At 36.2% G+C, this 17121-nt stretch overlaps 2 protein-coding genes and 1 non-coding gene across 3 annotated transcripts; 2 read left to right on the forward strand and 1 right to left on the reverse strand.

Moving 5' to 3' along the window:
• Nucleotides 1–3128: 3128 nt before the first annotated feature.
• LOC125585216 (secreted RxLR effector protein 161-like) lies at nt 3129–3860 on the forward strand. The gene has a single exon (XM_048753881.1). The coding sequence runs from the start codon at nt 3129–3131 to the stop codon at nt 3858–3860; it is 732 nt and encodes a 243-aa protein (XP_048609838.1).
• Nucleotides 3861–7387: 3527 nt separating this feature from the next.
• On the forward strand, nt 7388–9498 carry LOC106390665 (cytochrome P450 78A9). Its single transcript, XM_013831178.3, has 2 exons — nt 7388–8461; nt 8599–9498. The coding sequence occupies exons 1-2, from the start codon at nt 7403–7405 to the stop codon at nt 9229–9231; spliced, it is 1692 nt and encodes a 563-aa protein (XP_013686632.2). The 5' UTR covers nt 7388–7402; the 3' UTR covers nt 9232–9498.
• A 5332-nt stretch (nt 9499–14830) lies between these two features.
• Nucleotides 14831–14937, reverse strand: LOC125586563. The gene has a single exon (XR_007323100.1). It is a non-coding gene; the product is annotated as a small nucleolar RNA R71 (small nucleolar RNA).
• Between the last annotated feature and the right edge of the window lie 2184 nt (nt 14938–17121).

The following is a 17121-nucleotide window of genomic DNA, read 5'->3' on the forward strand; positions in this document are numbered from 1 at the left end:
GAGTACAAGCATTGTTGCTTTCAATGTCTCTCACACTACTCCTGATGCAACTCTTGTGGCGGCTTACAATGCTGGCTATAACAAGAATAGGTCTCGGCCCATCTGTTCTCACTGTGGTTTGGCAGGACACACTATTAACAAGTGCTATAAACTTCATGGTTATCCGCAAGGATATAAGCCTCGACAGCAGATTTCGGTTCAAACTCTAGCTCCTCAAAGATCTAATCAGTCATGGCCACCTCGCAAGGACAATGTGGCTAATATGGTTCTACAGGATACTGGAGGTATATCAATGCACAACCAACAAGGAGTTCACTTGGGGACAGTCACACAGGAACAAGTCCACCAGCTTCTGAACGTCTTGAGTACTCAACATACTCCTCGTGTAGACACTCTTTCTCAGATCTCAGGCAGTATTATTTCTTTATCTGATGGCACAGCTTCTACTTCTAAACCACAGCCTCATCTTATCGCACACACTCTTTCTGATCACCAACCTTCAGGTAACACACCTACTTCTCATTTTATTTCTGCGGGAATGAAGAATGGCCTTACTACTTTAGACCCTGCCTGGATAATAGATACTGGTGCAAGCTGTCATGTGTGTTTTGATTTGAAAATGTTTTCAGATACTAACTCAATTAGTGATACAATTGTCACGTTACATGATTGAACTCGTATTCCAGTTACTCTCTCTGGCAAAATCAAACTTAGTACACGACTAATTTTGACTGATGTTTTGTATATTCCAAATTTCAAATTTAACCTTCTTAGCATCAGTGCTCTTACACATAATAGCTCTATAACAGTTTTTTTTCTTCCACTGGGTGCTTCATTTTTCCTGATAATCCATTCATAATGCTTCAGAAGCGTATTCCGGGTTGCATGATTGGGAAGGATAACCTCCGTAACAATCTATATGTACTGGATACTCCTGCTCTGTCTTCTCATTCATCGTCGCATTTAGCTTCTTTGGATTCTTATCAAGCTCTTTCTCAACATCATCGTCAAGATCATCTCATATCATCTGTTTCTTCCGAGATTTGGCATCAAAGGCGTGGACATCCATCTCTTTCCAAAATTCATACTCTTTCAAAGCAATTAAAGATTCCTGTTGTTAAAGATGATCATCCTACCTTGTGTAAAATTTGTCCTTTGGCTAAACAAAAACGTGTTTCATTTCCTTCTAATCCAAAAATTTCTAAAGATCCTTTTGATTTCATACACATTGATGTTTGGGGTCCTTTTCAACATTCAACTCATGATGATTACAAATATTTCTTTACTCTAGTTGATGATTGCACTCGCGTTACTTGGTTGTATCTGTTAAAAGACAATAGTTCTATTGCTAAAGTGTTTCCTGAGTTCATTCAGTTTGTCAAAACTCAATATCATATGAACATTAAAGCGATTCGTTCTGACAATGCGCCTGAATTGGCATTCACTTCTCTCCTTCGTACTCATGGCATTGTTCATTTCTTTTCCTATCCTTATACACCTCAACAAAACTCGGTGGTAGAGAGAAAACATCAACATATCTTGAATGTTGCTCGTGCACTCATGTTTCAATCTCATGTTCCTTTAGAATATTGGGGAGAATGTGTTCAAACTGCGGTTTATAATAGAACTCCCTCTCCATTGCTTCAGGACAAGTCTCCTTATGAACTTTTAACAAAAGTCATTCCCACATATGAACACTTAAGAGTTTTTGGATGTTTGTGTTTTGCATCAACATTACTGAAAGATAGACATAAATTTAGTCCTCGTGCATCACCTTGTGTTTTTCTTGGTTATCCTGATGGTTTTAAAGGTTGCAAAATTATGCATCTTGATACTAACACCATCTCTGTTTCTCGAAATGTTGTGTTCCATGAATCGGTTTTTCCCTTTCAAAACCATCAATCTTCTACTGATTACTCACGGTTCTTTGATCAAGATGTGTTACCTTTACATGTCCCTGACTCTCCTTTTCCGGCATTTTTTTATCTGGGGAATGATATTTCGGATTCAAGCTTGTTTGTTGATCCTTCTCCTGGCCCTTTTGTTCCTCATTCAAATGATAATATACCTTACACATCTTCTTCTAGTCAACCAAGTACATCTTCTTCTACTAACCCTTTACGAGGAACTAGATCAAAATGTCAAACAAAAACTCCAGCATATCTTGACCAATATCATTGTTTTCTTCTCAATCAATTGCCAACTCTTCCTGTTCATCAAACACACACGACTTCATATCCAATTTCTTCTTTTCTTTCATATGATAAGTTTGATGATGACCATAGGAATTTCATTCTTTCTATCATAACTCATAAACTTCCTCGCACGTTCAAAGAAGCTATGCTATCAGAAGAATTTAGAAAATCCATGCGATCTGAAATGGGTTCTTTGGAAGATAGTGGTACATGGTCTGTGTGTGAACTGCCTCCAGGGAAACAAGTTGTTGGTTGCAAATGGATTCAAACCATCAAGTACAATCCTGATGGAACCATAGAACGCAACAAATCTCGTGTCGTGGCTAAAGGCTACTCTCAGTTAGAGGGGTTGGATTATCTAGACACGTTTTCTCCTGTTGCCAAGATCGGCACATTCCGTCTTCTTATGGCAATAGCCGCTGCAAAGGGATGGTCAATCACTCAGCTAGATGTCAGTAATGCATTCTTAAATGGAGACTTAGATGAAGAAATCTATATGCACCTACCCTAGGGCTATGAAGAGTTGACGGGTAAGAAAGTGCCTTCGAACTCAGTTTATAAATTACACAAGTCCTTATATGGCTTGAAGCAGGCATCTAGACAATGGAATCACAAGCTCTCCGAGGTGATACTTGGTGATGGTTTTACTCAGACGCATTCAGATCATTCTCTCTTCATCAAATGTGTGGATAAGAAATTTCTAGCAGTTCTTGTCTACGTTGAACATTTGTGGGGAATGATGACTCTGCTGTGACTACATTCAAGACGACACTACAATCAGCTTTCAAGCTCCGTGATCTTGGTCCAGGAAAGTATTTTTTGGGGTTTGAGATTGCCAGAAATGAGTCAGGTATCTCGATTAATCAACGGAAGTATGCATTGGAGTTTATTGAAGAAGCAGGCTTACTTGGTTGCAAACCTCTCTCTGTTCCTATGGAACCAAATGCTAAACTTTCAACTACTACTGGCACTGCTTTGATTGATGTTGCAGTATACATAAGACTTGTCGGACGGTTGTTATATCTTACTCATACGAGACCTGATATAACATACGCAGTTCACAAGCTAAGCCAGTACATGTCTGCTCCTACAGACACTCATCTACAAGCGGCTTATCGGGTTTTACGCTATCTGAAGAATGACCCTGCTCAGGGTCTCTTTTACTCAGCTTCGTCTCAGATGAAACTTACAGCATACTCAGACGCTGATTGGGCTGCTTGTCAGGATACACGTCAGTCTATTACCGGTTACTGTGTGTTCTTGGGAGATTCACTGATCTCTTGGAGGTCGACGAAACAACAGACGGTGTCAAGGAGCAGCTCTGAAGCAGAGTATCGCGCCATGGCAGATGCCACTTGTGAGCTTATTTGGTTGACGACTATATTGACAGAGATGCACTGTCCACCATTGGCCCCGGCGACCTTGTTTTGCGACAACCAATCGGCTCTGTATATTGCTTCTAATCCAGTCTATTATGAGCGAACAAAACACGTTGAGATTGACTGCCATGTGGTTCGTGAGCGCTTGAAGAGTGGTTTCTTGAAGACTCTACATGTTAAGTCTGCACTACAGCTCGCGGATGTTCTTACCAAGGCAGTCCAACCAGGTCTCTTCAAGAATTTGATAGAAAAGATGGGAATACATAGTTTATGTCTTCCATCTTGAGGGAAGGATATTAGAATTATATAAACCAAGTTCTGGTTAGTTTGGTTAAGGTTTCTTTCCACCTAACCAATGGTTTAGTTTCACAATACTAAACCGTATGTATATATACTTTACTTTGTACAGATTGTAAAGTTACTTTAGCATTTTGACAGAGATTAATAACAAACTCGTTTACTCTTAGCTCAAGCTTTCTGATAGTTATTATAAGTCTTGTAATTACACATGTATATCACACTTACACTGTTAATTTTTAGATGACAGTGTTTTTTAAGATGACATATAGTGTTGCTAATAAACTAATTCAGATAGATAAGTAATGGATAAAAAGTTAAAAATAAAAGATGAACACACTTTCGTACCACGGGTGAAAATTTAATAATGCATTAAGGCGTTACGATCATGGACTGTGTCGTTATAAATAATAAAGATATACTTATAAATTGCCTTACACGCTTATTGCTAATCCCCTGTATATTATTTGTGAAACATTACAACTTCTTTTTGTAGCCACATATCATCACTAGGATGATTCTTAGAATTACTAGAGAAATAGGTTGGTCCATCTAATTATATAATAAACTTTTTATTAAACTAATCATAAATTCATTATTAATGTCATTTATTATTTCCTTAAATAAAGATTATGGAATTGCCTAATGTGGATAAAGTATATATGACAATTAATGATTTTGAATAATAAAGATCTGATAAAAAAATGTATCTTCTATCAAATTCGTTTAATTTAAAACTATTAAAATAACTTTTAAAAACTACAATAACCATATTATAAAAATTTAGATTTTTCTGTATATTTTATATTTTGAATTTTAAAAAATGACTATAAATTACTAAAACTGTTAAAAGTCTCACATTCAAATTTTGCGATCCATGGTTTAAAATTTTTGTTATGACAAAATACAAATAATTACAAAATCATATAAGTAAAAGTCTAATTTAATTAATCATTAAGATTTAAAATATATATGTATATATATCATTCTAAATTAAACTATAAACCATATTGAATAAATAAATATTTTAGTTTCAAAATTTACTTTGAATAATTTTTTTTGATAAAAGTTTTGAACTAACATTGATAATTTTTTTTAAATTATCAATTACTAAAATTATTAATCCCACAATGAAAATTTTGTTATCAGTAATTTAAAGTTTTTGCTATTAAAGATACACATGATCAGAAAAACATATGAGTAGAAAACATCATTTAAAAAAAAATAGACATTAATATCAAAAATATACTATGTATGTTAATATCATTTAAATTTAATTACATATCCTATCAAATTTTTTAAAAAAAATTGTTTGGATTAATAAAATTGATTTATACGTTCGCACCAATTTAATTATATATGTAATAGTTACTGACTTTTAATTATTCAATATATATTTATTATTTCATAATATGTAAGAACATATAATACATAAAATAATTTTTATATATAATTTTTATCTCGCGCAAGGTGCGGATCTTAATCTAGTAATTATGTATTATATAGTGCTGCAACGGTGCAACAAACACAATGTGTTCATATTATATAATCTGTTTTCCTACAAAATTATAATTAAGTATCAATATCAAAATCTTGAGGTCGTATGCTGTGATCGAATAAATATATTTATCTGCACCAAGATGTAAGTAATTTTATGGGCAACTCAAGTAAAACTAAACGTTGTTTTCAATGATATTAATCATACAATAATTTCCAAAATTTATAGATTTGATATAAATCTCTCGAAAGGGAATAAAATGACTAAGTGATATTATATATGTACAAACTAAGTCAGCTTATTAAATCTAAAGCTTACAAATACAATGAATTGCTTCAAGAGTGATTCTACAAAATTCCATCAGTTTTATTTAACGGTCACAAAAAGTAAAGTTAATTACTATACATTCATCACATTAACATCTCTTTGATATAACGTTTTTAACTTCTTTCTTTTTTTAAAGGCATTCAATTTAAAGACATAAAAACATTCATGGTATAGTTTTGCAACCATTAAAATTTACAAAGCATGATGAGACAATCTTTATATTCATCTAAGCATTAACTTAGAAAAGAGATACTTATGGTACATAAGCGTAGTAATGTTTTTAATTTTGTAACTGTTTTTTCAGTAATCTTCTGAAATAAACACTCATTTTACAGTCAAACTCATTTGTATGAAAGAAAAAACGAACTTACGTTTTGCTTTATAAAATGATAACTTTTGGAAGTGGTTTAAAATCGTAGTCACTTTTAGTGTTTGAACTTTTAAGTTTGATGTGTATTTGTCTAATAGATTGGTGAATAAAGAACCAATTAATTCATTGTATTAAATCAACTTTTTTCCTTGTGGCTGCAAGATATCGCTTTTTAAAAAAAAAATATGTTAGCATAAAATATTGATTTGGCTTATGTTTAATCAATTAAAAAAGGAGTTATTCTAGGTTCACCAGCCAATAGGATTTCATTATTTCAAGTTCGATATCTTTTAAAAAAAGAAACAAAATATTATCGAGTTATGTTATGTTTTTAAAATAAAAAAAAAGTAAAAAAAAAATAGCAGCTACAGAAAAAAGAATTAAAAAAAAATTTTAACGTCGTCAGCAAAAACACTAAACCTTAAATCCTAATCCCTAAACCCTAAACCCTTGGGTAAACCTAAACCCTTGGGTAAACCCTAAACCCTTGGGTAAACTCTAAACCCTTGGGTAAACCCTAAACTCTTGGATAAATCCTAAACTCTAAATAAAAACACTAAACCCTAAAACTCTAAACCCTAAATCCTAAACCCTAAACCCTTGAATGTTTTAGTGTTTAGTGATTTTGATTTAGAGTTTAAGATTTATCCTAGAGTTTAAGATTTATCCTAGAGTTTAGGGTTTACCCAAGGGTTTAGGGTTTAGGATTTAGGGTTTAGCGATTAGGATTTAGGGTTTAATGTTTTGCTGACGACGTTAAAAATATTTTTTTTTGTAATTACTATTATTTTTTATTTATTTATTTTTACCTTTTAATTTTAAAAAGATAATATATGTTGATAAACTCAAGAAAACTACTTTTCATACGTTATTTTTATATATATAGTGTATATATATCCTGCTTTATCATTTTTACATCTAACGATAAATGAAACTGAAGTTATTCTTTTACACCCAAAAAAAAAAAGAAACTGTAGTTCTTATATCACTTAAATACAAATGTTGGTTGCTCGAAAGAAAACAAATGTTGTAGCGTTTCTGTAGCTGCTAGGAACACAAAATTAAATTGAAAAAGTACAAGCTCAAATTTTGTATATTTTAAGCAAAGAGAGCAAAAGAAAGCTTGGCCAAATATATCCAGTAAAAAGTACAATACTTGTGGTAAATAGAGAATGAAGTACACACCAAAGATCATTATTAAAATAGATCCATATTAAATATAAAAGACAACATTCCCCTTGGAATATAAAACAACAAAAATATAAAATAAAATAGTCTTTGAATTAATCTCATTAAATTTTCACAAGAGGGGCCTAATTTTTTCCTATATAAACACATGAAGGCAGCAATTCATCTCAAACCCCACAGCAAAAAAAGCCACTCACCTTTTTCTCTCTATCTCTCTCTCTCTGCTTCCATGGCCACCAAGCTCGACACAAGCAGCTTATTGTTCGCTCTCTTGTCCAAATGTAGCCTCCTTACCCAAACCAACCTGGCTTTGTCACTCCTCGTAGCCTCCATCGCTTCTCTCGCTCTCTCTCTCTTCTACTGGTCTCATCCCGGAGGACCTGCATGGGGAAAATATTTCCTCCATCGCCGCCACCGAACCACCGTGATTCCCGGACCAAGAGGCTTACCTTTTGTCGGAAGCATGTCTCTCATGTCAAACGCTTTAGCACACCGCTGCATAGCCGCAACCGCGGAGAAATTCGGAGCCAAACGTTTGATGGCGTTTAGCTTGGGAGATACTCGCGTGATCGTCACGTGCAACCCTGATGTAGCTAAAGAAATTCTAAACAGTCCGGTTTTCGCTGACCGTCCGGTTAAGGAATCAGCGTATTCCCTTATGTTTAACCGGGCTATCGGTTTCGCTCCTTGCGGCGTTTACTGGCGAACGTTGAGGAGAATCGCTTCTTATCATCTTTTCAGCCCTAAACAGATTAAACGCTCTGAAACGCAGAGACGTGTTATCGCGAATCAGATGGTGACGTGTCTGGCAAAACAGAGTAGCAGCAACGAAGGACTCTGTTACGCTCGTGACTTGATCAAAACGGCATCGCTTAACAACATAATGTGCTCTGTTTTCGGGAAAGAATACGAGCTTGAACATGAGCACGATGAAGTGAATGAGCTACGTGGTTTGGTCGAAGAGGGTTATGATTTACTCGGAACACTTAACTGGACCGATCATCTCCCGTGGTTGTCGGAATTTGATCCTCAGAGAATCCGGTCTAGATGCTCTAGTCTCGTACCGAAAGTAAACCGGTTCGTGAACCGGATTATATCTGACCACCGTGATCAAACTCGTGACTCGCCTAGTGACTTCGTTGACGTATTACTCTCTCTTGATGGTCCGGATAAACTATCCGACCTGGATATGGTCGCGGTTCTCTGGGTATGCACACGTTCCTTATTTTATTTTTAATAAATAGACAAAACAAAAACATAATAAATCATTTTTAAATAATGCCATTTTAGGTAATATGACAACAGTTATGGTAATAACGTAATTGCGATTTATGGGTTTTACAGGAAATGATATTTAGAGGAACTGACACGGTGGCTGTATTGATCGAGTGGATTCTTGCTAGGATGGTCCTTCATCAAGATATTCAGACAACAGTTCACAACGAGCTTGACCAGGTCGTAGGGAGATCAAAAGCCGTGGAAGAATCTGACGTGGCTTCTCTAACATATCTGACGGCTGTGATCAAAGAAGTCTTGAGGCTTCACCCGCCAGGTCCACTTCTGTCGTGGGCCCGTTTAGCAATCACAGATACGATCATTGACGGCCGTCGTGTGCCGGCAGGGACCACTGCAATGGTTAACATGTGGGCTATAGCGCATGATCCACACGTGTGGGAAAATCCGTTGGAGTTTGAACCCGAAAGGTTTGTAGCCAAGGAAGGTGACGTTGAGTTCTCGGTTCTTGGGTCGGATCTAAGGCTTGCACCGTTTGGGTCGGGTCGTAGGGTTTGTCCTGGGAAGAACATGGGTTTGACCACCGTGACGTTTTGGATCGCGACGCTCTTGCATGAGTTTGAATGGCTTGCACCGTCGTCAGATGACAAGACCGTTGACTTGTCCGAGAAACTGAGGCTCTCGTGTGAGATGGCTAATCCTCTCGCTGTTAAGTTGTGCTGCAGGCGCAGTATAAGCGTATGAAAAGATTATTATACACTGAAGGAATAAGAAAATGTATGCGAGTGCGATGCAGAAAAGAAAAGAAAGGAAAACGAAAATAAGAATAGGATGTGAAGCTTTTTTATATTAACATTTTGTTGATACGCAACGTGTGTGGTGGTGTGAGGAGGAGTGGTGCATTGTAAATATAATGAAAATCATGAGCTAATATACTATGTGGATGTCACAGAAAAGATTAGAGCTACTTACGTGAGTTTCTATTTTTATATTTAAACTTAATTTTCTATCGTTTGGATATCTATCTTATGAAAACTAACTTAATACTGTGGATTATTAACTCCGGATTTCTGGAAAATGATACTTGAACGCCAACAAAGCCCTAATTACATGAAAAAATAGTATAACACTCTTTCATCCACTTACTAGGAAACTAAAAGCACATTTATCATCAAGAATATAACTATTTTAATTATTTTTACGACCAGAAAATTAAAAATATAGAAATGGTGATGGTGAATTCATTTTAGGCTACAAGTTGATATACACATGTTGTAATATATATAATTTAAAGTGATTTTAGACAGAATATTAATTAATAATAAATAAATCGGTTTATATCTTTTAAATGTCACTTAATATATTTGATAATTTTTAAGATGATATTATTTTCAGTACATCATTTTAAATGATGGGTTTTCTACACATTTATCTTAAAAAATTTGAATTTAGTTTGAGTTAAATGGTGAAACCAAGGTTTTTTTTTGACAAAAGGGCTTTCTATTAAAAAGGACAAACATACAAGTTATGGTTAAGTTATCATATTTTTAGGAAATATAGAAAACAGAGCAGAAGCTCGTTTTAGCAAATGAGAAGCTAATGCTTATTTATAAGGAAAGATGCAAAATTGCAAATTACAGAAGAAGCAAGATGTCAAGATCTCTACTAGTTAAAGAGTCCATGATCTCCACGCCCTTTTCAACTGGATTGAATATTCCCATTGATCGATGTTTAAAATCAATTGATTTTTTCATAAATTTTTGTGTAAGACATTATTTTCATATAGTTTAAATAAATTTTGAAAAATGCTTAAAATCTGTACATGCTTAACTCTTCAAATGATCGACCGACAATTGTAGTGAAATTTTCAAAAATTATCAGAATAAAGCTAAGGGGTTGTTTTCACGTTTTTTTGCCTCAACAAAGATAAATAAAAGATTCGTCTTTATGAAAGTTGCAGATTTGACATACGCTTGTCTTTATTTAATGTATAACGACAAATCATAATTCTGTTGATCTCGTTTCATAACAAAACTAGACATTTGTACAGATATTTTAACCTAAAAGTGTAGACATTATAAATATATATATATATATATATATATATAGTTATTCATAAACTCTTATGTATTTGAAAGATTGATGATTTATAATTTGTACACATATTAATAAAAATTAAATACCCACTTTGATTTTTGTTTTATTTTCAAAATTTTGTAAACCTCAATAAAATTATACCACTCATATTTTAGTTTTAAATTAATGTTATTATTTAAAATAAAATGCATTAACTAGAGTTTAAAACATCAATCTTTCAAATACAAAAACAAAAGCTAAACATCAAATAGGATATAGTTAAAGCAATTCCAATAACTAACATCTTAATATAGAGAACTAAAATTAGCTTACCAAAATCTACTAAACACCTATTATAGGAGAGTGGATCTTTGACATATGTCATTAGGAAACCTATATACTAGTCGCTTACTTATATTGGAAAAATGAACAAAAACATTTTTTCAAAAATAATATGATTGTTTAATATGAGAAGAATATTGACTGAAACCACTTTAAAGTGTGTGGTGGAACATAAAAATTTATAACTAGTTGTAGAGTATATTGATATATAGTATAAAAAGATTGTGACACATGAATTATTAAAGAGTGGTGCTATTTCTCATCCAATGAGTAGCAGGCACGAAACCATTGGGAAAGAACAAAATATGATAAGATCTGAATAAATTGGGGGTCTAATCATCATATACACTTCAGTGATCTTAAAAGAGGATATAAGTATCTCTAAGGATTTCTTATTGTCGAAGCATCTTCGTAATGCGTCGTCATGTATGTTTCTCAAGATTAAATAGATTGATCTATTACATCACGTAGGGGCATTGTCTCTACGCAAACACAGAATTGTAGACGAAATTCTTGTTTCATCTCAATATTTGTTAAGTAATAATTATTTTTTTATGTATTAAGTAATAAGTTTTTTTTGATCTTATTACGTTGGTTATATGTTTTTTTTTAATTTTTAAACTTGTTATTTTTACCGGACTTTTAAAACAAATACATGAAAACTTGTAGAAATAACTATAAAATGAGTGACAATTATTATATGGGCTTTAATGGATTTTAAACGAATATATGTATTTCTCATAAGAAGACAATAACATTGGCATGTTGACATTGAACATGTAAGCTATTTTCATAAGACAAGAGGAGTGAGCAGGTGGAGATGTTGTTGCCGTCTTTGTGTCTGTTGGGATTGTCTCTTGTATTTCCTGATGTGGATGTGTTTGTTTATCTTTTATTTGATGAGAAATATGTAAACAAAAATCATTGTTGTTGTATTTATCAGAGTTTGTAATTTACTCTACTTTTTTGTTTAGGTAATTTCACTGATCTTGGTTGTCGTCTTCGTATTCTTTGTAAGCATCTTCAAAAGTAAGTTTGTAAATTGTTAAATAGCTAGCCGTGTAGTTTGTATTTGTTTAGCTGGCTCAATGTATGTGTCGTTAATTTTTAGTTGAGTTGATTGGTTTGGTATATTTGTTTTGAAGTTTATTTGTAAGATTAGACAAAAAGAGAGGTGATTATTAATGAGTCGTTTTTTTTTTATTCTAGTTTTTGGTGTTTTGATTGTTTGGGTTATTGTGGTTTCTTTTAAGCTGTAAAATAAAGATTTGTGTAAAATTAGATTGATAAGTAAGGGAGATAAATAGATGACCACAAATCTTGGGTAGAAAATATTTTTGATTATTGATGTTAGCACAATATAGACAGTAATATAAAAGGAATTATGTGTTGATTGTTTCTTACGGATCAATGAGGAGACGGATAACGACTCAAGTTGTTTCTTTGGTGAGGTCAGAGCCCTGGATAGAACGGATTTGCCCAACCACATCTGCGAGTTTAAATATCAGTTATGATATCGAAACATAATATAAACCCAGATGCAATATGATAATATACATGGGAGTTCTAGGTTTGTGTTCGCAATCACTTTGAGATTGTCGAACAGTCTAATCTTGACTGGAGATTGATCTCAGGAGCACCTGTGATGAATTCATCAATAATGGTTAGTGAGATGAAACGAATGAGGAATGGATGATCAGTTATCTTGTACATGCTTGAGCACCTAGCAACCTCAAAACGATCGACTTTCACAATGGAATCTGCTTTCAACGATGGCATGTAATGATTAGCACGTCCGACGGGAGTAAACTGATATCTTGCATATTTACATTGTTTTATCCATTTATTCATGTGCATTTTCATCATATAGATTAGGATTTAGCCATGTCTAGGTTGCATTTTGCATACATGAGTCTTTATCAGGTATTGGAGTACCACATGGAGTTCTTGGAGACATTTGGGTGCGTTTGGAGCTCAAAAGAGGTGATTAAGGTGATCATTGGACGAGCAATGCATGGGAGCGACCTACTGGAGCGACGCCATGAACTCACTCGCCATTTACGCTTAGGAACGACCTCCTAGAGCGACAAGGCGAAGTCGCTCTAGCTCCTAGAGCGACCTCACCACAGCGACACCCAGAGGTCGCTCGGGTTGTGTCGATTTGAGAGCGACGAACAAGCCGGGAGCGACCTCCTAGAGTGACACCCTAAGGTCGCTCGCGTCTATGGTTTCTGAGCAAGCCGGGAGCGATGTCTTCAGAGCGACACAACCAGTTCGCTCACGAGGAGACGACCCGGGAGCGACGTCTTCGGAGCGACACAGCCAGGTCGCTCGCGAAGAAACGACCCAGGAGCGACCTCTCGCAGCGATGTGCCGAGGTCGCTCCGCGTCTATTTGTTTGGCCGATTTCATGTTTTCTCAAAGGCCTTTTGGTCATTTCATTATGCACATTTTTACTTTTCAAAACCTATGTTTTAAGTACCTTTGGTAGCCACCAGAAGGGAATCTCTTTTCGGAAGAACAACTAGTAAAACTTCTTTTGATTCAGATTTGATTGCTCTCATCTTGTGTTCTTGTTGATTTCTTATTTATTTTCTCTACATGATTAATCTGAAATCCAATATGAGTTTAAGAAGAATCATGGAGATTAGTGAGTAATCACCTTTTGAATTCATGGGTTAGGGAGATTAAGGGTGATTAGGTTAGTTCTAGGATGTTTTAGTGTAGATCATTCTTGTTCCTTACTAGTAGAGTATTTATAATGCATCTTCTGAGTTGGCCACTCAAAAGTTGATCAATAGGCATTTCCCACCCAAAAGGTGTTTGATGAAATGCCTGAGACAACTCTCCTAGGCTTTTAGTATACTTTTCCAAAGACATTTGTTGTTAAAGGTGCTAAGATAGCTAATAGACTTGTTAGTAATGATTGCTTTCACATTATTCAACCAAAGACATTTGATGTTTGAGATATGTTAGCAAATGAACATTCATCTAGACATAGAGCTTGCTTAGAATTGTGTCTAGGCTTTAGGTCGATAGTTTGATTAATCATTTGTCATCCTTAGTTCGATACTTGATCACCCAAGGTCTAATCCCTATGCCCATGAGTTATCTTTTCCCTTAGTCAAGAAAGTATCATTCTGTAATTACTTTCTAGTATTAGTAGTAGTTTAAAACTCATCTAAATCATTGATTGCACTTAGATTAAGTGAGTACTTGCATTCTCGGTGCTTTGATATCCCTCAGAACTGGTTCGACATTCACTATACTACAACATTTGTCTTAGGAGACCTGAAAACTCCTAACATCAAATTGGCGCCGTTGCCAAATTCTGATTCTCCTTCTTCACCTCCATTTACTTTACAGGTGTATGAACTTGAGGAGCAGGGGTCCATCAAACCTAGTTCCAAGAGCCGCAGACATCAGAGCTTTAGAGAGAGAGTGTGCTAGAAAGAGAAGAGAAGAAGAGCAACAGTCTCACTTGCAGAGATTGGATACTGATATGGGAGACATACCTCAAAATGATGCCAACAACGTTCCACACAACCAACAGCGAGCAGCTCGACCCATTGGCACTTATGACCGCCCCAACATTCATGGTCATAGATTGGGAATCCGAGCACCAGCCGTGGCAGCCAACAACTTTGAGGTCAAGTCAGGACTCCTCAACGTGATCGAGAACAACAAATATCATGGCTTGGCTTTAGAGGACCCATTCGATCACTTGGCCAAGTTCGACAGCTACTGTGGGTTGTCAAAAACCAATGGTGTGTCCGAAGATGCCTTAAAGCTCAAGCTATTCCCTTTCTCTTTGGGGGATAAGGCACGATAGTGGGAGAAGTCTCTACCAAGCGACTCAATCACCACTTGGGATGAGTGCAAGAGAGCATTCTTGGAGAAATTCTTCTCATCCTCAAGAACTGCTAAGCTGAGAAATGAGATCTCCAGTTTCCAACAGAAGAACTTGGAAGGATTCAGTGAAGCTTGGGAGAGATTCAAAGGCTATCAAACCAAATGCCCACATCATGGTTTCTCTAAGGAGAGCTTGCTCAGTACCTTCTACAGAGGTGTCCTTCCTAAGTACAGAGCCAGATTGGATACAGCTAGCAATGAGTTCTTCTTGGGAAGAACTGAAGATGATGCAAAAGAGCTGGTTGACAACATGGTGAAGAGTGATGCAGTCTACAGTGCAGATCACGACAGAGGCAGTAGAGGTGATGATAAGCAGACGAGGAAAGAGATCAAAGCTTTGGAAGACAAGATCGACCTACTCATTGCTGAAAAAGCCACCCAAGAGCAGCTGAAGTTTGTTGGTAACTCCAAGCAAGAAGATCCACCTGTTGTCCATGAGGTTGAGGGTTTGGAAGGTCAGGAAGAGCTGTGTTTCATCAACAACAATGGTAGCTGGTACAAAAAAGAGCCCAACTTTCAGTACAACAACTACCAACAGAAATCTTATCCCAACAACCAACAGAGTGGTTATCCGCCTAGAAACAACCAGCAAGGCAGCTATCAGCCTCAACAAAACCCCTCGCCTGGTTCCTCTGCTCCTCAAGAGAGCAGCACTGATACCTTACTGAAACAAATCTTGGAGTCTCAGACTAGAAGTGAGAAGCATGTTGGTTATGAGTTGAAGAACCTTCATTCCAAGATTGATGGGAGCTACAATGAGCTCAACAACAAATTCTCACATCTTGCTTCTACAGTCAAGAATTTAGAGGATCAGTTTGCTTCCATGAACACTCACCAGAATCGCCAGCAAGGATCTCTACCTGGAAAATCTGACCAAAACCCCAAGGAGGCCAAAGCTATCACCCTTAGGAGTGGTAAGCAGTTACCTCCTACAACCCTCACCAGGGATGCTGAGAAACTAGGTGAGGAGGTGGCCATCAACTTAGATGATGAAGTGGTGATTGTTGATGAGAAAATCAATGATGAAATCTTGGAGAAGATTGTGGAAGCCAAAGGTAAAGTAAAGGTTGGAGAAGAGAAGAAAACAGTGAAAGATGGTTAAGTTGTTGCTCCAGCAAATGAGAATTCTTTTGTTCCTCCTCCCTATGAACCCAAACTACCATTCCCTAGTAGATTCAAGAGGCAGCTGCTAGAGAAGTACAAGGCTCTGTTTGAGAAGCAAATGAGTGAAGCTCAGGTTGCAATGCCCATCATCGATGCTTTCATGTTGATTCTTCCATACAACAAGTTCCTGAAAGATGTTGTAGCTGCAAAGAAAAAGAAGATGGAAAGCATGATGATTCTTACCCATGAGTGTAGTGCCATCATCCAGAGGCTTGATGTTCCAGAGAAGTTAGAGGATCCAGGATGATTCACACTACCTTGTGCACTTGGACCTATGGTATTTGAGAAATGTCTCTGCGATTTGGGAGCTAGTGTCAGCGTGATGCCTTTGTCTGTTGCAAAGAAGCTTGGATTCACTCAGTACAAGAAGTGTAGACTCTCTCTGGTGTTAGCTGATCGTTCAGTGAAGTACCCTATGGGCATCTTAGAGGACCTCCCTGTGAAGATTGGAAGGTATGAGATACCTACAGATTTTGTGGTGCTTGAGATGGGTGAGGAGGCTCAAGATCCATTGATTCTTGGAAGGCCATTCTTAGCTACAGCAGGAGAAATTGTTAAGGTGAAAGAGGGCACGATTGATCTCCATTTGGGTAAAGGGCATGTTCTCCACTTTGACATCAAGGGGAAAATGAGAAAACCAACTGTGTTCGGGCAAGCCTTCTACATTGAAGAGATGGGCATTCCTGCTGATGAGCACCTTGAAGAGTTACCACCTGAGGACGACGAGGAGGGAGCATCTCCCTCTACTCATTCCCCATAGAAGGTAACCCACTACTTTCCCTTGTATATACCATTTCGTTTTTGCATATTAGTTTTCTCTTTTTGGGTATCTCTCTCTCCTTGACAACACAGAGACTGTGTCATTTAAGTTTGGGGGAGGTACCAAGTATTTGATCACGTTTGCTTTGATGATTTTGAGTCTCATGCATTGCATTATACATATATATTTGCATAAAAAAAAAAATCATTTCGTTTGCATCATTTGCATTTCTAGGAGAGTCTAGAGCATATATGTTGCATTTACTTGCATTGGGAGCAATGATTTGAAATGCCTTGTAAAGAACATTACTTTGCACCTGAGTAGCTTATGCACCTCTCAAAAAGACTTGTATGCTTCGAGCCTTGAAAACTCTTCCTGAA

This window comes from Brassica napus, chromosome C4 (genome assembly GCF_020379485.1).
Source record: "Brassica napus cultivar Da-Ae chromosome C4, Da-Ae, whole genome shotgun sequence".
NCBI classification, from domain to species: domain Eukaryota; kingdom Viridiplantae; phylum Streptophyta; class Magnoliopsida; order Brassicales; family Brassicaceae; genus Brassica; species Brassica napus.